Source organism: Polypterus senegalus, chromosome 7 (genome assembly GCF_016835505.1).
Source record: "Polypterus senegalus isolate Bchr_013 chromosome 7, ASM1683550v1, whole genome shotgun sequence".
Classification (NCBI taxonomy): Eukaryota; Metazoa; Chordata; class Cladistia; order Polypteriformes; family Polypteridae; genus Polypterus; species Polypterus senegalus.
In genome coordinates, this window is record NC_053160.1 from 152,320,177 (window position 1) to 152,344,128 (window position 23,952).

A 23,952-nucleotide genomic window follows, 5' to 3' on the forward strand; every position below is an offset into this window, starting at 1 on the left:
TCTCGTCTGTATACACAATAAACTTCATTTGAAATGAGGTCTATTAGTGTGATGTCATCTGCAAATTTAGGAAGTTTGATAAAAAAATTGCCAGAGGTACAGTCATTTGTATAATGTGAGAGTAGTGGGGAAAGGACACATCCCTGTGGTGCACCAGTACTAAGGGTTAATGGGCCAGACATGTGTGTACCCAACCACACATACCATTTCCTATCTGTAAGAAAGTCTGTGATCCAATGACAGATTGAACTGGGTGAGTTTCTTATCCAGGAGCACTGGGATGATTGTATTGAAAGCAGAGCTAAAATCAACAAACAAGATCCTCACATATGCACCTGGCTTATCAAGGTGTTGGTAAATAAATCTCAGACCTAAATTTACTGCATTATCCATACTCATCCAGTTATTAGCGTTTGATTGAAGAATAAATAGATAGATAGATAGATAGATAGATTTGTACCTCAGATTCCTGCAGGGCTCAATGGGAGATGGAGTTCTCTACACACATCCACATCCGGAAGTGCAGCCGGAGGGTTGTAGAGAACTCCATCTCCCATGGAGCCCTGCAGGAATTCGAGGCACCACTGCCACCCATGGGGTCTGCCATCTAGTGTCCTAGGGAGGTACTGTTCTGTCTATGCTTGTTCCCCAAGACCAAACAAAGAAGAGGTGTCCTGGCTGGGCAAGGGCCCCGGCCATCTGCCACGATAGATAGATTTCAGCACTAAGGAGGCAGTTCATGATATAAATGAACATGTCCAGTTCTGAACTGTGGCTTATAACTCCAGGTGTTGTGAAAGTGCCTACCCTTTTTGGATGAATGTCAGCCTGATTTCATGTTAACCAACAGCCTCCATAATGTTTGGAACAGACATTTTTTTTGTTTTACGTCTCAGCTCCACAGTTTCAAATTACAAACCAAACAATTCAGATGTGACTAAAGCGCACATTGCAGACTTTAATTTAATGGCATTGGCATACATTTCAGTCACACCATGTAGAAATAAGAACACTTTTTATACTGTTCATGGTCGCCCCATTTTAGGGCACCATAATGTTTGGGACACAGCAATGGCAGGTATAATGAAGTAGTCATGTTTAGTACTTCATTGTGCATCCCAGCATGCAATGACTGCTTGAAGGCTGCGATTCATATGCCTCACCAGGTGCTGAGTAACTTCTCTGGTGATGCTGTGCCAAGCCACTAATGCAGCCATCTTCAGCTCCAGCTTATTTCGGGGGTAGGTCCCCTCAAGTTTTCGCTTCAGCATATGGAAGGCATGATCAATTGGATTTCAGTCGTGTGACTGACTTGGCCACTCAAGAATGTATTAATGATATTGCGGACAGGTTGATTTATTGTAATCCTAAGGTGTTACTGATGTCTTGAATGGTTTTATTCTTGTTTTTCTGCTGTCACACAAATGCGATTGGGAGGCCGCTAGAGGGTGTGAGTAATAGCAGTACCACGCCAGACCATTAAGTGGTGAGCTACACTAACTCTCTCTCAATCCTCTGCATACCATCCATGGGAAATCCCGCTAGGTTCTGACTCCATTGATGACGTCACTTCCAGTTCCGATGACATCACTTCCAGTTCTGGTCCCGATGATGTCACTTCCTATACTGGGCTTTAAAGCTGCCATCAGTTCTGTTTTGGGCTCTGACTTGTGAATATCTCACAAAATTTTAACCTTTTGCAGCCAGGGTTTATCATATGGGTGGCTACCTTAAACCTTTTTCAACGTCTTTTTGTCGTTCTTGTGACACCGCCTTTATTGTCATGTTGAACAATAGCAAGTACAAACTCCAAAGGATAGAAGGAAGCCGAGAGGAATCACAAACACCCGTGACCCCAATTGTCTCAAACATTATAGTGCCCTGAAAAATAGGTGGCCATGTAGAAAGCGGGTTGTCATTTCTACATGCTGTGACCCAAGTGAATGCAAATGCCCTTAAACGAAAGTCTGCAATGTGCACTTTAATCACGTCTGAATTGTTTGATTTGTAATTTTAAACTTTGGGGCAGGGTGTTAAATCAACGAAAAGTGTGTCTTTGTCCCAAACATTATGGAGGGCACTGTATATGTATACAATGTAGTGATGTTTCTACATTAGGGGGTGAGTGGGGCATTTGAACACTCAATCTCGGGGTTTGAAGTCCAAAGCTTTAACCACTATACCACACTGCCTGCCGTATTAAAATGCATACAAAGGCCATCAGCTTTGTCTTCTTAAGCAATTTTCTAGTTTCCATTATACACTGAAATTTCCTATCTAGGAAAATATTGCTTTTTGTGGAATGTAAAATTGTCTTCATGCCTGGTGCTGCAATCCTGTTTCCTGCTGAAGGGACTCGCTGTACTGGCTCTGTAGTGTTGAGTGTTACCGATTTCCTTTTGGGTGTGTGTGTGTTTGCCCATGTGCTACCTGGACTTTCCAGTTTAGGAATGAGATTTAAAAGGCAGAGCTCAGCATAAGATGAGGGTTGTTCATTCATTTGCATATCCGTTTCCAGCTTTTTCCAGCTAATACTACACTGCCAGTGAAGAGGTAGGAAAAGAATCATCTGCCTCAATAAAGTAGCTATATAAATTACAAAAAAAAAGAAAGCAGATCAATATCAGAACTATATCTTGCAGAAGACATTATATCGATAAGGCACCTTGAGCTTCACCAACTTGATTGCACTAAAATTGAAAAAGCTACTAAGGAAGCCTGATGAGTGCTTTTTCCACTTCTTTATGATTATCTCCATTTGAAAGAAGTGCAGAGTGGAAAGAACAAGTATACTGTATAGAAAATCACTTGTTCGATTGTCAGCCTCACTCTGTCCAGCAATCGCCTGGTGGTGTGGTGGTTAGCGCTGCTACAGGGCAGCCCCATTGTTGTCCTTGAGTCATGCAGAGTGTGTGGTCTTAATGTTCTGTCCATGTTACACCTCAAAAAGATCTGATCCTGAACTTGAGGTGTTATTTCTTTCAATTTAGGCAGCTCATTGCTTAAATATTTATTTTCCTGGGCAGCAAGTAGTTTCAAGGCTCTCTGTTTACTTAACATTTAAATGTTGTGATAAAAAATTAGGCATTAGACAGAAAAGGGCTTGGGGATGGCCACCCCGTATACAGAAAAATCAGCAAAAAGAAAAGAAACACGTCTTTACAGAAGCGGAGTTCAAAAGTAAACTGACTAACAGGTTGATTCTGGGTTATAAATATGGAGGATAAGAGGAAGAGGTAGAATCAAGGCAGCTGAAACAGGAACTGATCTGACAGGAAGATGGATTCTGGCTACTGGAAATGACATCATCAGGGGTTGACAGAAGTGACATCAACAGTGGGTGGACCAGTGGTGATGTCATTGGGAGGCAGGGTCTTTGGCTGAACTGCACAGGAACAAGAGTAGAGAAGAATAGCTGAGAGCGCAGACTCCTGGTCTGGGGGACAAATAATACTGTTTGAGCCTGCAAACTGTCCCCCATGTGCACATGAGTTACTTATTGTACATTGCTGTATTTTGTCAAACAATTTTGGATGATATCACAACAATATGCCATTCGAGACAGATCAGGCACCAGCATCCCATTGTTTGATTGATTTTGATGTGAACTTGGTCACCTCACTAGTCATTAGCATAAGAGAGGGAGATGTTATTAGTTAGATAAGTTTAATGATAATGTTATGGACATTTACACACATAAAGTAAAATTCTGGTATAGCCCCAACAGAATTTTCACCTAAAAACACCACGGCCATACTTGGTTATATAAGTTGACCTAACTAAAGTAGTGTAGACGCTGTCACTTAAAATGCAGAGTTGCACAGTACAAATATACTGAATAGCATACAATAAAGTAGCCCTAAATTATGACATACATGCTCTTGTGATAAACATCAAGTCATCTTACGAGAAATTCTTTCCATACAATCTGCATTATCAGTTGGCACCCTCTGGAGCGTAGATGGAAAGGTTTCTTGGATTCCGTGCATTGCTTACAGAACCAGAAGTGTGCCAATGTTTCACCAATTAAGGAATTGTGAGTTTCCCAGAAGCACTAGCAATAGGATATTGTTCTATGATTATTTTACATGTCAATTTATTTGAACACACATACTCAAAATGTGCTTTCCCAATAAATACAGCAAACACACAGATAAGTGAACTAAGAAAATGCAGAGGAGATGTAATATTGCCTGCACCGATTTCTTACTCATTACAGGTGATATTTATTACACCTGGAACACAAGTTTAAAAATGTCAAAAATTCTCACATGGAAACAATAGAGCGGTAAAGCTGATGACACACTCAATGAAAATGTATAGATTCATAGATAGAAGACTCAGGAAAGAGATCACCATAGGCGAGGAGCAGTTAGGATTTATGCCAAGCAGAGGAACAACTGATGCATAAAATGGAGTTAAGTACAAAACTTTTTTTAGTATATTCGCTGCCAAAGCGAGCACATGGGGTAAGTATAACACAAAAAACAGAGCACAAGTATCCCTCTTAGCAGAGTCAGATGTCCAATCTATCATTGCCACTTTAGAAACACAATACAATAGTACAAACTACAAGGCAAAATGCAGGAATAGATTATACCACTCACTGAATACAGAACTATCACACACTGTATGAAGACACAGATTTGTTCAAATACATCAAAAACAAAGTAGAAACCGATTAACACAAATGAAAAAAAAAAAACTATCTGTCCATTAGCTAATTACAGAACCACAGCCATATTGTAGAAAAGGTCAGACAAGCCAGACACAGTCACAATCCTGGAGGCCTTGGCCAACTAGCTGACTCCCCTGTACTAGCGATTCTAAGCCATTCTACAGCTAAGTCATTGCTGACCCTTCTACTCGATGATTCCAATGCTCCTTTATCTGAAATGACTTTTCCATAGCCAGGCAACCAACTTTGCAGTAGAGCAGTGGCACCAAGTGCCATATGAAGATAGTGAGAAGAGAAACAGAATATGTGGGGGTTAATAACAATTTATGAATATCATATTTTTTATATTTTAGTAATAATGACTTACAACAGAGACACAGTATGCACTGTTAATCAGCAGCTCTAGTCAGGGTATGCTGAATAGAAGTAGTGAGTCTTCAGCTGGGATTTAAAAGCTGAGACTGAAGGGGCATCTCTTATAGTAGCAGGCAGACCATTCCACAGCTTTGGGGCCTTGTAACTAAAAACTCGACCTCCCAGTGTTTTATTAATCTTTAGAATCATAAGCAGACTAGCATCTTGAGATCTCAGTGTGCGCTCTGGTTTGTAAACAACGATAAGTTTAGAGAAGTAAGCAGGGCCTTGGCCATTTAAGGCTTTATATGTTAAAAGGAGATTTTTGAAACCTGCCCTAACCTTAACTGGGAGCCAAGGTAAGGATTTAAGGCCTAGAGCTACGTGTTCGTATTTTTGGATTCTTGTAATAATTGTTGTAGCAGCATTTTGAATGAACTGAAAGCTGTATAAAGAACGATTTGATTAGCCAGTGAACACCACATTGCAGTAGTCAATGCTACTAGAAATACAAGCACAAATTAATTTCTTAGAGTCCTGCATATTTAGAAAATGTCTTGATTTTCCAACATTTTTAAGATGGAAACGTGTTTAGATAGTTTTGTAATGTGTGCTTTAAATGACAAATAAACACTGCCTAGATATAAAATAATCTTCTTGAATTAGCCTAAGATTTTTGGAAAGTACTTTCGTTCTATATTTATACGTACAGTATATAATATTCCAGTATTCCTAGCATTTTTAACTGCATGTCTTTTTCTTTCAGCCTAGTATAATTTCTGTCCTTTCGTACAAGTGCACCACTGGCTCATGGATACAATTTCTGCATACTGATGTCACTTGTTACATCTGAGCACATTTTCCTATCATTGGGTCTGTGAGTACTGCAGTCAGTGCCGGTATACAAACAAAATAATCTGTGTAGTCACTTTATTCTCTTTAGTGTTTACCCTTTTTAGTAACTAATATGTGAAGTGCAACTTTAAAAAATGCATTTGTTGTAATCTTTGGGTGCTACTATATAGTGTCATGATAGTCAGTTTCTCCCATTTTCTTCAGTTGGATGGCTTGGGTCATAAACTTCAACTGTCCAATTTTTTTCTCTGAAAAAGGAAACTCTTGTACACAACCCTGTTTCTTCAAAATCTCCTTCATTTGGTCAACACAATAAGTATGTTGTGGCACTGTAACCGTTCCCCTGATATTCAAGGCTTACTAATACTTTTATTGATGACTTATCTTTATGTATTTCAGTATCCTTCCGATTCTTTGTAAGACTGAAACTTATATTGATGAGAAGGACGTGAGAGCTGATCTGATTACTGCTTTAGAATTTCTTTCAGGTGAAACCACAAACAAGGTGTGCCTTGGTTAATATTTAATAGCCTTCCTACAGGGAGCAATAAAACTAAACAGCTTTTTTTATTTGATGGCATTAAGGTTATATGTGTCATGGTGGATTCAAAAATGTATTCTAAATAAGTATCAAACTGATCGTCATTGTTTCACAAACGTTTTAGCTTATAATTTAAAAATGTTAGGCTGGGTTTCCTATCACCACAACTAGAACAACAGAAAGTATGGTGCTGTACAAAGTACAAAGTATTCAATGGCTGTAAATATGTGGATGTTATAGACTTTTCTAAAACTTAAAATTCAATATTAGGTGAAAGTCACTTGTATTATTATTTTTTTTTTATTTTACAATAATGCATTTTGTAAATCCTCTTCCTGTGGTTCCAGGGCCTATCTGGTAAATTACAACTTAAAAATGGCAATCTACTGCATATGGGGGGCTTGGGAGCCAAAATATTTAGAGAATAAAGAAATAAACACAGTGCTAATGTCCATGACTTCAAGAAAACTGTGTTTTGATGCTCAACCTTTAGTATATTTTTTCAAAAAAATACACAAAGTTCTGTTTCTATGCTCTTTCTCAGTACCCCACAAGTCATTTTTAAGTTCCTCTACTGAGGAAAAAGACATAAAATATTAGCCGAAACTTCAAAGTCAATATAATGGTTGCTAAGTAATTATCAGTATCTGTCCTTACTGAAGGTTTATGAGCCTGAATACTTCTGACAAGGTCCAAAAGTGTAAATGACTGAAACTCAAATGTTGTAAAAAGAGTGTACGTAATCATCATTACACATCCAAAGGACAACCCTCTGCTCAAAACCGTGAAAGGCCTCGATTACTGTAACAAAGAAGGCATTGAACCACAAAAGATCTTCACCATGAAGGTGGCTGCTTTTCTCGTTGTCGGTTTCCTCTGGGTTTCACACACCTTTGAAACAAACGGTACGTTGTTTGTGCTTTTATTCGCCTAAAATGTATTCACTATTAGATATAACAGTATATGATTTGAGTCACTTCCTGGGCGCTGTCTACACAGATCTGCCATGTCCTCAATTATGTCGGTGGGGTTTTTCTCTGGCAACTCAGTTTTTATCCCACAGCCTGAAGAAGTGCAGCTTAGATTAACTGGTTACTCTAAATTGTTTAATGTGAGTGAATGTTGGTGTGCATGTGAATATCTCCTGTCCAGTTGCTTGCGTCGCTTCCTATTTTGTAAATGGCAGTTCTTGGGCCATCTGTGACTCTTTGTTGGATGAGAAATGAAAGATGGTTTTGTGGAAGTGCTTGCTATGAGAAGCACATCAACACTTAAGATGTAAAATAAAATAAATAGCAGCACTGAATTCTAAAGTCAAATTTTACTTTTGATATCCGTCCTGCTACTAATTGTGCTTTCTTCTTCCACATTTCCTCCATTTTAGAGCGGCACTAACTCTCAGGCTTACAAAATTTGTTGTATTTTTAAGCTACCAAATTACGTTATATCATACAATATGCAAGAATTACCAATGAGCAGAATATTACAGTTAGTTGTCATTAGATATTACAAATTGTTCGTGGCTATTAAAATGAAAATCCCCACAGTGTACAGAGGTTGCTGCTCACTAGAGCAAAACGTTATGATCCAGAATACTTCACTTTGTCATGGAGTTTGAATAACATGAAGGGGCCTATCCGATGCTGTAAACCTAATTTTTTTATATTCTACCGAATTCACAGTCGTTTCTGCTATGATTTATACTATCGTAACAAAAAATATGGATTTTTATAATTATGGGTTCACAGAAGCTTAGAATTATTGTTAATCTGGGTAAACTGATGTGCATGACGAGTTAATCTGCATTTTCTGGTCCGGAAGTCCTCGTTTTCTCCCTAAAGGTTGATAGTAAGGACGCTCAGAGGAAGAATTAGGTGGAAGGATGAGGGAGGGGTTCATGCATTATTAAGAATACCAATAACGGCGTACTAGACAATAACGTGCAGTGAATACACTTGACTTGAGTATTCATAGTTTTCATACTGTTTCTCTGTATATTTAGCATTCGTTTGCTCAGAGGTTGATGCGCTTGCTGCTCCCTGAGCAGCTCTTCTTTTCTCCACCCTAGCAGCCTGCTTCTTCTCTTCGTTTCTTGGCATCGTTTTGTGTTAAAACTGATTAAGCCAGTGTTTGAGTTGCAATTACTTAGTGTGTTTTCCTTAATGTTTCACTTAGGCTGGCACTTAAGTCTTCAATCTGCCTCAAGAATGATTTAAGATATGAAGTGATAGGGGAAGTGACAATGAAGGTGGTAGGGATGAGAACGGCGCCCGTATGCATGCGCTGTTGCAGACAGTTGATTCTATAATAAAATAAAATAAAGATGAAAAGAGGAATAACCTTGGAGGCCAATCATTGCCCTGAAAGTGGATAGTAGACGTCACGCAGTATACGTGTACCAAATTTCAGGTCAATAGGTCAAACGGTTTGCGAGCTGCAGGTGATTTAAAATCCTGGATAGACAAACGGACAGCCACAGTAGCATATTATACATAAAGGTAGGCTCTAATTAATCTTTAAAGTAGATGAGTAAATACTAGAGAATTTTAATTTGTAGAAATCTGTGTTTAACATTACATGTTGTAGCAAACAGCCCACCTAGAAATCTAAACATCTAATTCATCCCTTTTTTTTTGCACAGAAATAATTTATTCATAATTTATAATGTAAAACACCAACACTAGCAAAACTCAAAAGAAATGTTAAGATGCCTGCCTATAGGGTAGTTAGTCAATGGGTCAGCACCTGAGTATATGGAGACACTGGTGAAGTCTGCCAGGGTACAGCATCTGAAGATGCCATCTCTATGTGGCATCAAGTCTCAATCCAGTCTCTTTTCTTGTGTGGTTCTGAGTTGGTGGAATGGGCTGCACATCTCCATCCGTACTGCTGACTCCCATCAATGTGTTTAAGCAGTGATTGAAGGCCCATCTGTTCTGTGAATATCTGTCGAATTGAAAAGAAAAAAAAAACACACTTTGTGCTGCAATACTTTATATTCTTGGTTATCTGATTAAATGTAATTGCTTTAAATGTTATTTTCACTTGTGGCACTCAACATGTGTTACCTGTTCTATTAAATTTGCTGAACAAAGAAGCCCTAGCCTAATGTTACTCGATTGTTTACAACTTTTGTAAGTTGCTTTGGATAAAAACGTCTGCTAAGCAAATCAATGTAAATGTAAGATTATCTACACTTGGCAGTTGTTGGACTGGAGAACCGCACTTCTGGTAAACAAAGCAAATGGTTATTTAGTTAACCTTTGCTCCGGAGTTCATTGCTCTCATGTCTCTACTGATTGTTAACAAAGACTCATTGTGGCAGTTTTGCTTTTAATTTGTTTGTAATTGGATGATTTCTTTTGATTTTAATCCATATACAGTTGCCAGTCATAAAATTAGAATATCATGACAAAGTTGATTTATTTCAGTAATTGCATTCAAAAAGTGAAACTTGTATATTAGATTCATTCATTACACACAGACTGATGTATTTCAAATGTTTATTTCTTTTAATTTTGATGATTATAACTGACAACTAATGAAAGTCCCAAATTCAGTATCTCGGAAAATTAGAATATTGTGAAAAGGTTCAATATTGAAGACACCTGGTGCCACACTCTAATCAGCTAATTAACTCAAAACACCTGCAAAAGCCTTTAAATGGTCTCTCAGTCTAGTTCTGTAGGCTACACAATCATGGGGAAGACTGCTGACTTGACAGTTGTCCAAAAGACGACCATTGACACCTTACACAAGAAGGACAAGACACAAAAGGTCATTGCTAAAGATGCTGGCTGTTCACAGAGCTCTGTGTCCAAGCACATTAATAGAGAGGTGAAGGAAGGACAAGATGTGGTAGAAAAAAGTGTACAAGCAATAGGGATAACCGCACCCTGGAGAGGATTGTGAAACAAAACCCATTCAAAACTGTGGGGGAGATTCACAAAGAGTGGACTGCAGCTGGAGTCAGTGCTTCAAGAACCACCACGCACAGGCGTATGCAAGACATGGGTTTCAGCTGTCGCATTCCTTGTGTCAAGCCACTCTTGAACAAGAGACAGCGTCAGAAGCGTCTCGACTGGACTGCTGCTGTGTGGTCCAAAGTTATGTTCTCTGATGAAAGTAAATTTTGCATTTCCTTTGGAAATCAAGGTCCCAGAGTCTGGAGGAAGAGAGGAGAGGCACAGAATCCACGTTGCTTGAGGTCCAGTGTAAAGTTTCCACAGTCAGTGATGGTTTGGGGTGCCATGTCATCTGCTGGTGTTGGTCCATTGTGTTTTCTGAGGTCCAAGGTCAGCGCAGCCGTCTACCAGGAAGTTTTAGAGCACTTCATGCTTCCTGCTGCTGACGAACTTTATGGAGATGCAGATTTCATTTTCCAACAGGACCTGGCACCTGCACACAGTGCCAAAGCTACCAGTACCTGGTTTAAGGACCATGGTATCCCTGTTATTGATTGGCAAGCAAACTCACCTGACCTTAAACCCATAGAAAATCTATGAGGTATTGTGAAGAGGAAGATGCAATACGCCAGACCCAACAATTCAGAAGAGCTGAAGGCCACTATCAGAGCAACATGGGCTCTCATAACACCTGAGCAGTGCCACAGACTGATCGACTCCATGCCACGCCGCATTGCTGCAGTAATCCAGGCCAAAGGAGCCCCAACTAAATATTGAGTGCTGTACATGCTCATACTTTTCATGTTCATACCTTTCAGTTGGCCAACATTTCTAAAAATCATTTTTTTGCATTGGTCTTAATTGATATTCTAATTTTCTGAGATACTGAATTTGGGACTTTCATTAGTTGTCAGTTATAATCATCAAAATTAAAAGAAATAAACATTTGAAATACATCAGTCTGTGTGTAATGAATGAATCTAATATACAAGTTTCACTTTTTGAATGGAATTACTGAAATAAATCAACTTTGTCATGATATTCTAATTTTATGACCGGCACCTATATGCCAGTCATTATCAGGCCAGGACCAATGGACAGGTCTCCTCAATTCTGCAGGCTTGGAGCTGTTTTGATGTGAAATAGTTTTTGACTTCACTATGTTCTGCTATGTTAAAGTCAAAAAAGTCAAAGTGAACTTTATTGTCATCTCAACCATATACAAGTATACAGATAGGAAAAACTGCTGAGCTCAGGGTACGTAGTGTAACAAAATGACGTGCAAATAATAAATTAAAAATAGATTTAAAATTTAAATTTAAATTTAAAATTAAAACACAAACCAGACAAGACATTCTGCAAAGACAAGACAAAGAATTAGCAGCAATAGTAATATGTAGTTGGCAATATGAACATTGATGCAATGTATGGTATTTGCAATCTAGCCACATAAATATATGTAAATATATATATATAAATATATGCCATTAATATCAGCATCACAGGAGACTGTGATGTTTTCTGTTCATATGGAGTAACAGTGCTGTTTGATTGAAGTGTGAGTCAACCCTCATGTGACTGACACTCTGGCCCTTGTCATACATCTGGAATTCGCAACCCTACTATCCAGAGGGTCATTTCTGCTCTTCTTCTCTTTTTTTCCTCTTCTTGTACTTGCTGTTGAAGTTGTTCTTACCACTTAGGCCTGATTATTTGAGTTTGAGAACCAACTCTCTGGATTATTTTGGAATCATGTATGTGTTTGATTATCCTTGGTGCTTGTCTGTGGTTAGAGGGTATGCTAAATAGCTGGTGGATTAATGCTGGTAACTTTTAATTTAGAACATCTTTGAGGACACATCATTGAGATTCTTTTGGAGACCTCTTTAGGTTTAACAACTGGTTCACTACAAGCCATAACTTTACATCTATGAGAACTAGTGTTGATAAGTGAAATTCTCCAAACATTCTTTGCAAGTATGCCTAGTTCGCCCAGTGACCATGTTTACCGAATATTTTCCTGGAAATTCACCATGCGGCTGGCTTAGATTAACAATTTTTTCTTCAAACCTCTTGATACTTTCAGTGTCCAGCACAACATCCTAGAACCGTAGCAGCCATGTTGGATGGAGATATTACTACCATGCATTACTTTTACACCTGCTTACTATAAGCGTAGTCCACCTCACATTTTACAGAGCTGGCCAATCTGCTTCAAGCGTGTGTGATTTTTTTTACCTGATAGGTGCTCATTCTGGATTTGCTACCCTGCATTTGTTTAATAAAATACAAAAAAAAAAAAAACAAAACTTGCAGTATTTTCATTTGAGGGGTACATTAGGTGACTATAATTAGACTATTATGAGTACAGATCTCTGTACACTAACTCATTGCCACTGCACTGCATGGCTAGTTGTGCATGCTGGCTGAATGCATACTCAATTAGCCATGCGGCACAGCGACAAGTCAAAACAAACCTTAAAGTTGCCATCCCCGACTCAAAGTCATAAAACACATGAGACCTTGTGAAATAATATAACATTTTTACAAGGCTTTTCTATCTTCTTGATGGAAGAAGAAAACACAAAACATTTGCACCAATAGATCAGAGACAGAAAAGACTTACCAGCTGCAACGACTGGAACGATGTGAGTGCAAAGATATATACATGTACTATATGTACAAATTTACTTTGTATTAGTTTGTGACCATTAGTTTTATTTTGTTTGTGGTTATTGCATCTTTTGTTGTTTGTGGCACATAAACACTTCCTAGCCCTTAGGGATACTTAAAAGATCATTGCATCATTATAATCCAAAAACAAGTTCAGTTCTTCATTCCAAATTGACTTCATAGCATTTTGCAGAGTTCTGTGAAGTTCCCAAACATTTTACGATTTCACAGAATTTGCTGTGAATCAGACCCTGTCAGGTTCATTCATCATTAGAGAAGGACCAATAGACTTTTTAACATATGATCATGAGCAAAACAGTGGCAAAGCACTTTTATCTCACGTCAGTTCCTGGCTAGCCAGTGCTAGCCTAACTGTAGTACAAACATAACTCCTCAGAATTAGGTAATGCATTAGGTGAGATTCAAAAATGGATCCTGATAAAGCACCTGCTTGGCTCAAAATGATTAATCACTTCAAACAGTAGTGAAGGTGGCACAGAATATCACTGGCATCCAGCTGCCTTCTGTTCAGGGCCTAAACAACACTTAGCTGCCATAGAAAAGCAAACAGTATATATAATGGGATTAACCACCCTGCACAGGTGTATTTCTCACTCCTCTCAAACAGCACAGGACCACCGGCACTCACAACAGTCAATTCAGGGAAGGTTAAGGTTACTTCACAGCCGTTATAATCTGGCTTTGTTGTGGGGCTTTTGCCTCATTTAGATTTAAACAGTTATATTTTGTACTTGAATTTGTTTTTTAAGGTCAAGGATTCCATACTTGTTATTGTTTTCTTGATGTTCCTAATGATTTAAATGCTGTTTTGTTTTTGTTATGTCTCTAATGCCCTCTATGCCCCGAATTGTCACCATGATTGAGAACCCATTGTTTGGTCCACAGTCCAAGTTTCTAGGAGTGTGGCCACAGAGGTCATGATCTGTTCATAATCGCCATGACCGGTTTAAAGGTTGGCTGGGGAGATGTTTCTTATCCAGTCTACAGGTAATAAAACCTACAAAGAAACATTGCTAAATTTTGTCACACGAGTTTCATTCGTTTTTGACCTCTTGCTTCTTCTATTGACTACCTAAAGACATTCATCAGACAATGCTTACGTAGAAGACACCAGAGACCCTAGCAAACGATCAACTCTAACCTGATCTCCCCAACACCTGTATCAGAAAGTACAGCATGTATCCAGTCCAGAGTGGGCATCAAAATAGTGCACAAGCCTACAAACACGCTCCGCACAGTCCTTTGTAATCCTAACAAGACGAAATCAACAGCAGAGACATAGAATGCAGTTAACAGCATACCGTGTAATGCATGCCCAGTGGTATATTTTGGACAAACATCAAAAACACTTGCCACATGTACACAGGAACATTGCAATGTGGTCAGAAGAAAGGACCCATGGTCTCCAATTTACGCATATTTAAGTTTGTCCAGACACACATTTAAATGGGAATCAGTGCAAGTAAAATTCAAGGCTAATACTAAAATTGCCAGAGAATTGGCTGAAACAGGCCTATCTAATGAAAATGTCATCAGCAGACATTTGGACATCATATGCAGGCTTGAAAAGAAAAAAAATGTAAACAATAAATAAGACTTTATGACCAAAACCCTCCAAACCCCACCTCACCAATTCTCTTCATCCCCTCCTAATGTGTTATATATTGCCTTGGATTCCTGTAAGTCTAATCATTTTCCTCTGATGATAATTCGTGGTAGGAATCGAAAGGCTAGGAATAAATATTTTAATATACGTGATAAATTTTCTCCCTTTGTGGGTTTCCAGTGTGGACAACCAGGGTGTGTACAGCCGCCCTATCCCAACACAGTCCAGCATGTTTTATTTATAGCTGGGAAGTGCTTTTCTGTGCTCCCCACAGCATAGTACATAAAGCACGGCACACTTGTTCTCTCTTCTTCCTCTTCCTGTATTTGTCCTTCCCCTCTACTCCTCCAGGCCATCTTTGTCCACCTCCTCCGACCAGAGTGAGGCAACTCCTTTTATGTTGGCCATGGCTCATTAATCAGACCTGGAATCACTCCCAGGTGTGGTGAAATCCCAATGTAGGGCTCTGCAGCTCCCCCTGGAAGCCCCCACAGAACCCAAGAGGGCTGTGCCAAACTCCAGCTCCTCACTTGTCCTTCCTGGAATCCATGGTGTCACAGCTGCCCAGGGGGGCGACCCTTTAGTGTTCCGGGGAAGGTATTGCCCTGCCGATGCTCTCTCCCCTGGTCCTTCCATCCAGCTGGCATCCTGGCCAGGTAGTGGCTGTGGATGACCACCACACCAGTTACAATTATGCAAACCGTATCACAGACCTTCGCTGTATATAAATACTATATATGTAGATGTATACAGTATATACTATATATTTACTATACATACATATATAGGGTGGCGCGGTGGGTAGCGCTGCTGTCTCGCAGTAAGGAGACCTGGGTTCACTTCCCGGGTCCTTCCTGCATTGAGTTTGCATGTTCTCCCTGTGTCTGTGTGGGTTTCCTCCTGGTACTCTAGTTTCCTCCCACAGTCCAAAGACATGCAGGTTAGGGGCATTGGCGATTCTAAATTGTGCTTGGTGTGTGGGTATGTGTGAGTGTGTGTGCACCCTGAGGTGGGCTGGCGCCCTACCTGGGGTTTGTTTCCTGCCTTGCACCCTGTGTAGGCTGGAATTGGCTCCAGCAGACCCCCATGACCCTGTATTTAGGATATAGAGGGTTGGGTAATGGATGTATACTTACTTTAATAAAATCACGTGTTGCTCAAAAAAAAAAAGAAACTAGTTATCACGCTACTCAGTTCCTGTACAGTATGTGTTTAGAATATATCTTATACCTTGCCCACAACACAAAAGAGTTTGTCTTTTGGCCATTAAGTGTCACCTCTGTACTCACATGGCTTCTAGTACTTCTGTGCACATGGCACTGCCTCATCTGCTGCTTTCCTCTTTAGTGTTTTTTTTCTTCGCTGTCCAATCTAATTTACATTCTAATACTTGTCCTCAGCTTAGGTTCCTCCTTTGCTAATTGAATCCTCTCTTCTCTTGTCTCCTTAACAGCAAAAATATTTTCATTTTGGCACAAACATTTAAAGTGAAGTTGGGATCTGCACTCGATCCACAAAACAGTTGATGCTGCCCGCAGAAATTAACTAAACTAAACTAAACAGTTTTGGCTTGTTTGGTGTGGTAGAATGAGATTATTAAGAAGCGACAGAAATAAGTAACACTAAATTGGAAATTGGTTGGTGCAAAAATGGTGGCCATACAGGAGTTTGTTTTTTTTTACCAAGGTCTCTAATTGTTTTACTCTTATTCTTCTGCCTCATAATGGCATCTTTGACTTTCATTAGCGCAGCTCTCATCCTCATGTTGAACAATGGAAACTTCGAACTCCAAAGAGTAGAAGTAAGCTAGACAACTTATGAAGCAATGGAACACACCTGAGGAGTCACATGCAACTGTGACGCCAATTCTCCCAAACATTATATTGTCCCCTGAAATGAGGGGACCATGTAGAAAGCGTGTTGTCATTTGTACATGGTGTGATCGAATTATATGCAAATCCTCTTCAATGAAAGTCCGCAATGTGCAATCACGTCTCAATTGTTTGATTTGCAATTTTAAACTGTGGAGCACAGGGGCAAATCAAGGAAAAAATGAGTCTTTGCCCCAAGCATAACGGAGGGTACTGTAGGTTGATTAAAAATGGACAGTCTGTTGGGAAAAAAATGACTTTCAAACCTGTTTGTATCGCCTTCAGTGCTGCTTCACGTTCAGGAGCAAAAAGCTTCTTTACTCTTTCGCCAAACTTTTCTTTGTGCATGGCTTGGGCGACCAATATGACATCGCCCCTAGATGAAGGGACAATCGGATTTATTGTATAACCTGTTTAGTAGTTTAAAAAAGAAAGAAAGTAAAAAAAAAATTCATCTTTACAGGTACATGAATAGGCGGCACGGTGGCGCAGTGGTAGCGCTGCTGCCTTGCAGTTAGGACACCCAGGTTCGCTTCCCGGATCCTCCCTGCGTGGAGTTTGCATGTTCTCCCCTTGTCTGCATGGGTTTCGTCGCACAATCCAAAGACATGCAGGTTAGGTGGATTGGCGATTCTCAATTGGCCCTAGTGTGTGCTGGATGTGTTTGTGTGTGTCCTGTGGTGGGTTGGCACCCTGCCCAGGATTGGTTCCTGCCTTGTGCCCTGTGTTGGCTGGGATTGGCTCCAGCAGACCCCCGTGACCCTGTATTCGGATTCAGCGGGTTAGAAAATGGATGGATGGAGGTACATGAATATTAAAACATTCTCTGACATTAGCAAGGCTTGAAATTTGCTATTAACACAAAAGGTAATTATAAAAATGATGAAACAAAAAATAACCAGGTTACCTCTGCAAAGTGGGCTCAGACTGGCAGATCCTTGGGCTTCTCTCCACATAATGTCGCAGCGTCTGTCTGTGTTGGCTCCAGCAGACCCCCATGACCCTGTAGTTAGGATGTAGCGGGTTGGATAATGGATGGATGGATATATATTTTACTATATATATAGTAAAATAAGAGACATAAAGCAGAAAAAGAGTTTGGGATCCACCCTGTACATTGTGTATAACTGCACGATAAAGCAAAATAACTCCAGAGTAGTTTCTGGGTCAACATCCAACACAGTACAGGGTGGAAAGGGAAAGTGCTTGGCTTTTATAGTTGTAGGGGAGGAAGAGGCGGGTCTGTGAGGGTTTAAGTCGGAAATGAGGTCAGAAGGTGGGTGTGGCAAGGAAGGGAATGCAGGGGCTGGTCAAGGTTCAAGCAGGCTTCTAATCAGGTGATCTACAGAAGAAGGAGAAGAGAGGTTAGTGCACTTCATCAATCCTTGCCTTCGTGTTTTGCCCTTGGTTAAGCCCTTAGCCTGTCTTCCATGCCCGTGAGTGTGACAATATATAATTAGAATTGTATCTGTCTTTGTGCCCAGTGCTTGCTGGGATAGGCTCCAGCTTCCTCATGACCCTGCTTTGGATAAGGAAGTTTGATGGATGAATGTGTATAATTGAATTGATATGTTGCATTCTATGTGTGCTTTTTGTGTGTGTGTCTCATTTTGTTGTATTTCAGAACTGTAACTTTTACAATGAGATGTGCAAGTAAACATTTTTTGTACTATGTACACATGACAACAAATTGGAACCTAATGGAAGTCAAATGAAGTTTGTTTTACATCACTTATTTTGTACTCTGGGAAAACTGTTTTTCTTATGCACATGTGTTATTCTTTGTTCTCTTACTGTATAGCTTTCTGCAATGAAAATATGGATGAAGGAACTGGAAGCTCAGTCTTTCATATGTACTATTATTCTTCAACTGACAGCACATGCTATCCATTCATCTACAAAGGAGAAGGTGGAAATAACAATCGCTTTGATTCTGACAAGGAGTGTATGAAGAACTGCTCAAGCAATACCCAGGATATCTACCCTGAGGGAAGTAAGTGAAGCTCCTTTGTTGTCCACTGCACAATGAAATCCAATAAGTCATCAGCTCATTTTGTATTTAGCTCCCCATTGTAGTTGAATGAGGAATGACACACTAGAGAGAATAAATGTTGGGGTACCAACACGGTCGTCCCTGTTTAATTGTCAAGAGCTCTTTGCGTAGAGGCAAAATAAACAGGCACTCTGTGGTGCAAATTATATCAAAGCTGAAGGCTTTAGAAACGGGTTTATACCCTCGGCCTGATCTACTGTATGCATTACCATACTTTGATCGCAGATCTTTGGTCTTCATGGCTTGGTTTTTGTTCTGACAAGCAGTATGAACTTTCAACCTTATATACACAGGTGTGTGTGTCTTTCTATATGATGCCCAACCAATTCAGTTTGCCACAGATAGACTCCAGTCAAGTTTTAGACCCATCTCAAAGAGAAGTAAAGCGGAGAAGATGCACCCAACCACAATGCAGAATGCTACAGCAAATAATCTGAATATCTATATAAATGAGAGATTTCAGTTTTTGACTTTGAATAAATTTGCAAACCTTTATGAAAACATGGGTTATTGAGTGTAGATTAATGGGCAAAAATTGTAAATTTGTCCATTTAAAGTTAAATCTATAACACAATTAATTGTGCAAAAAGTGGAGGGGTCTGAATACTTTCTGAATCCACTGTAGGTAGGTAGGTAGAGAGATAGATTGATAGATACGAGTGTAACCATCAGAGGGAGCCACTGAGCCCCAAACCACAGACACAATCACACCCAAACCAGTCACAGGTTCAAAGATAGTCCCTTGTTATTAACAAACATTATTTTTACAAACAGATTTTAACTACCAAAGTACAAACAGCCCAGAACTCAAAGTCAAAGTGAACTTTATTATCATCTCAACCATATACAAGTATACAGATAGACAAAATTGCAAAGCTCAGGGTCCACTGTGTAACAACATAATGTGCAAATAATAAATTAAAAATAGAATTAAAATTTAAATTTAAAATTAAAACACAAACAAGACAAGACATTGTGCAAAGACAAGACAAAGAAGTAGCAGCAATATTAACGTGTAGTTAGCAATATGAACATTGATGCAATGTATGGTATTTGCAATCTAGATACATAAATACTGTATAGTCAATAGATATGTAATATAATAAAAAAAATAATACATAATAGATATAGATAATACAGAAATTATCACAGTGGAAGGATATCAAGAGCGTCAAAATACTTAAAGGTCAGTATGAGATTTTCAGTTCCTTTCTACATGCACACAAGTCTTTGCAGGAAAGTGGCTTGCATGTATAAAAGTTCTGTTTTTAGAGGTGGTTGAGGCAGTGTGGAAGATCCCAGGTGGCAGCATGGTGTTAAGGAGTCTGACATGTTGGGGGTAAAAACTATCCTGAAGCCTGGCAGATCTGGCTCTGATGCTGCAGTATTTTCTCTTGGATGGCAAAAGTGTGAAAAGTCCATGTGAGGGGTGTAAGGGGTCCCTCACAATGCTGCAGGCCTTGCAGACACTGTGTTTGTAAAATATGTCCTGTAGTGAAGGGAGAGGCACCCTAATAATGTTCTCTGCTGTCTTCACTGTCCTTTGCAGGTGCTTGCGGTCGGATATGTTGCAGTTGCCATACCAGACCGTGATGCAGCTGGTCAGAACATTCTCAATGGTGCCTCTGTAGAACATGGTGAGGATGGGAGAGGGAAGACTTGCTCGCTTCAGCTGCCTCAGGAAGTGTAGTCTCTGCTGGGCTTTCTTGATTAGTGATGAGGTGTTATGCGTTCACGTAAGTTCCTCAGTTATGTGCACACCGAGGAACTTGGTACTCCTAACAGTCTCCACATCTAAACCGTTGATGCGGAGTGGGATGTGGGCAGGATGTGATTATCTCTTTTGTCTTGTCAACATTGAGAGATAGATTGTTGTCTTCACACCATGCGGACAGCCGTTCTACCTCATCTCTGTATGCTGTTTCATTTTCCCTGCTTATGAGTCCCAGCACCGTCGTATCATCCGCAAACTTGATGATGTGGTTGGTGTTGTGCATGGCTGTGCGGTCGTGAGTCAGCAGGGTGAAGAGCAGTGGACTAAGCACTCAGCCCTGTAGTACTCCAGTGTTTAGTCTGATGATGCTGGAAGTGTTGCAGCCCATCCGAACTGACTGGGGCCTCTCTGTCAAGAAGTCTAGGATCCAATTGCAGAGGGTGGTGTTCAGGTCCAACCTGCTCAGTTTTACAACCAGCTTTTGAGGGATGATTGTGTTGAAGATGGAGCTAAAGTCTATGAATAGCATCCTCACATATGTGTCTTTTTTATCCAGATGTGTCAGGGAGAGGTGAAAGGCAGAGCATATGGCATCCTCAGTTGACCTGTTTGAGTGGTATGCAAACTGAAGGGATGCAGGGAGATTTGTCTTTATGTGTGACATGACTAACCTTTCAAAGCACTTCATCCTTTTCCTCCACACTTCTCTCGTCAAGCCTCATCCACTTCCTCCCAACTCCTTGATCAAGCTGATATGGATCTTTTTATCTTTGACCCGAGAATACTGCTTGGGTAAGGACATTGCCTGTAGGGTTATGGTTACTTCTGGGTCAGATAGGAGTTCCATAAAGTAAGGACCATATACTACTGCAGCACCCACTGCACCCATGGAACCCAACAGGGCTGTGTCCTGGATCTCCAATTCCCATTAAGCACTGAGGGTATCCGAAGGGGATACAAATTCCAGGGACACTGCCTTCTAGCATACTGGAGGACATAGTACCAGGATCCTGGTGTCTTTCCTGTTCCTCTCAACATACTGGCCTCCCTGCCAGGTAAGGATTCTTATTCCCATCTGATCAGAGAGCCTGTCCTTTGTATTTCTTTTAGCATGGTGTCTAATACAAACATAGAATCACGCTCTGGGATGCGCATCCATCTCCTGCAGCACTCACAATAGGTAGATAGACAGATATAAAGATAGGCAAGGCATTATATAGTAGACTAGCAAAATACCCTCGCTTCACAGCGGAGAAGTCGTGTGTTAAAGAAGTTATGAAAAAGAAAAGGAAAGATTTTAAAAATAACGTAACATGATTGTCAAAGTAATTGTTTTGTCACTGTTATGAGTGCTGTTGTCATCAAGGATTTGATTATCATTATTTCTTTCAATCAGGTTCGTATTTGGAAAACGTGTTGTGTTCAGGTTACATTTCGTGTTTGTCAACTGTTGTAAAGATAACAGGTTTCATTCATCGAAGTGTTCATTACCCAAATCGCTATGCGAGTATTTAGCGGCAGCGTCTCTATTAAGTTGTGGATTTGCCTGTGAGTATTTGGCAACAGCGTCACAAAGTTGTTTTTATATATATTGTGGTCCCCGGCCGAGGGCTTGTGCCTCCTCCAGACCGCGAGGGGGTGTCCGTCCTAGAGGGCTTGGAAGCCCAGCCCTGTAGGGACCCGTGGCCACCGCCAGGCGGCGCCCCAGTGCCTGATTATCCTGGGAGCCCGGCACTTCCGCCACACCAGGAAGTGCCGGGGTGAAGACGACAGGGGACACCCGGACGGCTTCCGGGTGCGCAGCCAGTCCTTCCGCCACACGGTGGTGTGTCCGCGGGAGATTGCCGGAAAGCAGCTGGAGCCCATCCGGGTTCCTATAAAAGGGGCCGCCTCCCTCCAGTCATTAGTGGATGTCGGGTGGAAGTGGACAGAGCTGGAGAGAAGACGGGAGGCGGTCAAGAGAGAAAGGCACAAAGGACTGTGTGGCCTGGACAATTGGGGGATCGGTGCAAGAGGCACTGGGGTTTGTGCACGTGACTTTTTTGTAAATATTTATTGTAAATAAACAGTGTGTGGTGGAGCCAACGATGTCCGTCTGTCTGTGTCCGGGCCAGCGTTCACAATATATATATATATATATAAATATATATAGCTGATTACCCATTGGCCTCGCTCACTGAGTGCAAGAGAAAAAAATAAAATGTAGTCTATAAGTTATTAAACAGTAAAATATTAATGTTTTAAGCAGTAAAGATACATTGAGCACTACTGGAGTGGTTTCGGGCAAGCTACATTTTAAAGATGGTATAACACAACAGGTAAGTAGTACTAACAGCAGCTAAAATGTATATGGATCATCTCTCAGTAGTTGATCCCTTTTGAAAGGCACTACACGACGACTGTGGTATAGAAATTACATTTTCTATGTGAACGTCCAAATTTCTGCCTGTGGTAATGTGCCTTACCGGTATTACCAGCAAATAAAGAAAATTACTTTTGTGTCCTCTGCATTGTTAAGAGAGAAAAGCTTTGGTTTGGGATAAAAGGAAAAAAGGTGTAAAGAAAGGAAACTTGCCTTTTTCTTTTATATAGTGTAGAGAGACGTCTTCGCTGACGATATGAGCGCCTTTTGGGGACAGTTGCGGTGGGTCTCGTGTAGACTGGAGAGACGTCCCTGCCATTAACCGGCCGGGATGGGACTGTCAGTCCTCCACTCCTGTGCGTGTCTTCCGCGACCTCATAATCATATACGTGCAAAAGAAAGTGTGAAGCGCCTTAATATTAGTTTGCTGCGGTCTAGAAAAGGGATCCCGTGTTTGCAGTTGTCTGGGCTATAGCTCAGGGGGAGGAGTAAAAAATTAAAGGTGCTTACTTTCATTTAAGGCAGAAGCGCAGTCAGCGTCTCAAAGGCCGGCACAGCTATGCACGCGCGCTGGCACGTTTTTAATAATTCAAACTATTACATATATGCAAAACTCAGGATTATAGACACAATATTATAATAAATGTAAAACATCATAAAGAAATATTGTTTCAATCCCAATTTGTCTGTTATAACTGGCAACAGATATGACATAGAACAAACATAGACATAGACACATTTATCTAGTAAAATTACTAACCAAACTAAGGGGGATGCAGCCGTGTAAATATTTAACTTCTTTTCCATTAATAGTAAGAACCACAGGAATAAGTTCAAGAGCAATAGCCCTGGTTCATGTGTTTTTCCATTACAAGTTCGAATACTTGGGACATGATTTGTTCATTGATTATATCAAACACACTCATTCGCAACTACCTGTATATAGAAAAGTTATGAGAAAATACTACAGAACTATTTCTTCTTTTAGCTATTTTTCTTCACATACTTTTACACTTTGTATGGCGCTTATACTTTTCAACTTCTTTTTTAGTTCCCTTATTAATATTCTGCCTATGGATTGACAGTATATAAGTAAAGGCTTACACTTTGTGATAGTCCAGAGCACTTGTAACTGTATCTTGTACCGCAAAGTAAGTATTGCATAAGGCAAAACTGATTAAAACAACTGATGTTTCATCCCATTTTATCTCAGCACAATTCTCAAGCAGGCCTAATCCTGTTGAAATTTATGGGGAGCTGAAACCTATCCTGGCAGCACTGTGCACAATACAAGACAAGGGGTGCAAGACAACCTCAAG

At 40.3% G+C, this 23,952-nt stretch overlaps 1 protein-coding gene across 2 annotated transcripts in view; it reads left to right on the plus strand.

The window, feature by feature from the left end:
- LOC120532916 (protein FAM221B-like) overlaps positions 1 to 23,952 on the plus strand; it is a 64,029-nt gene that overhangs the window by 18,964 nt on the left and 21,113 nt on the right. For both annotated transcript variants that reach the window (XM_039759405.1, XM_039759406.1), the window contains one exon: positions 18,306 to 18,497. In XM_039759405.1, coding sequence (XP_039615339.1) covers positions 18,306 to 18,497 — 192 coding nt within the window. The remainder of the gene's footprint in view (positions 1 to 18,305; positions 18,498 to 23,952) is intronic.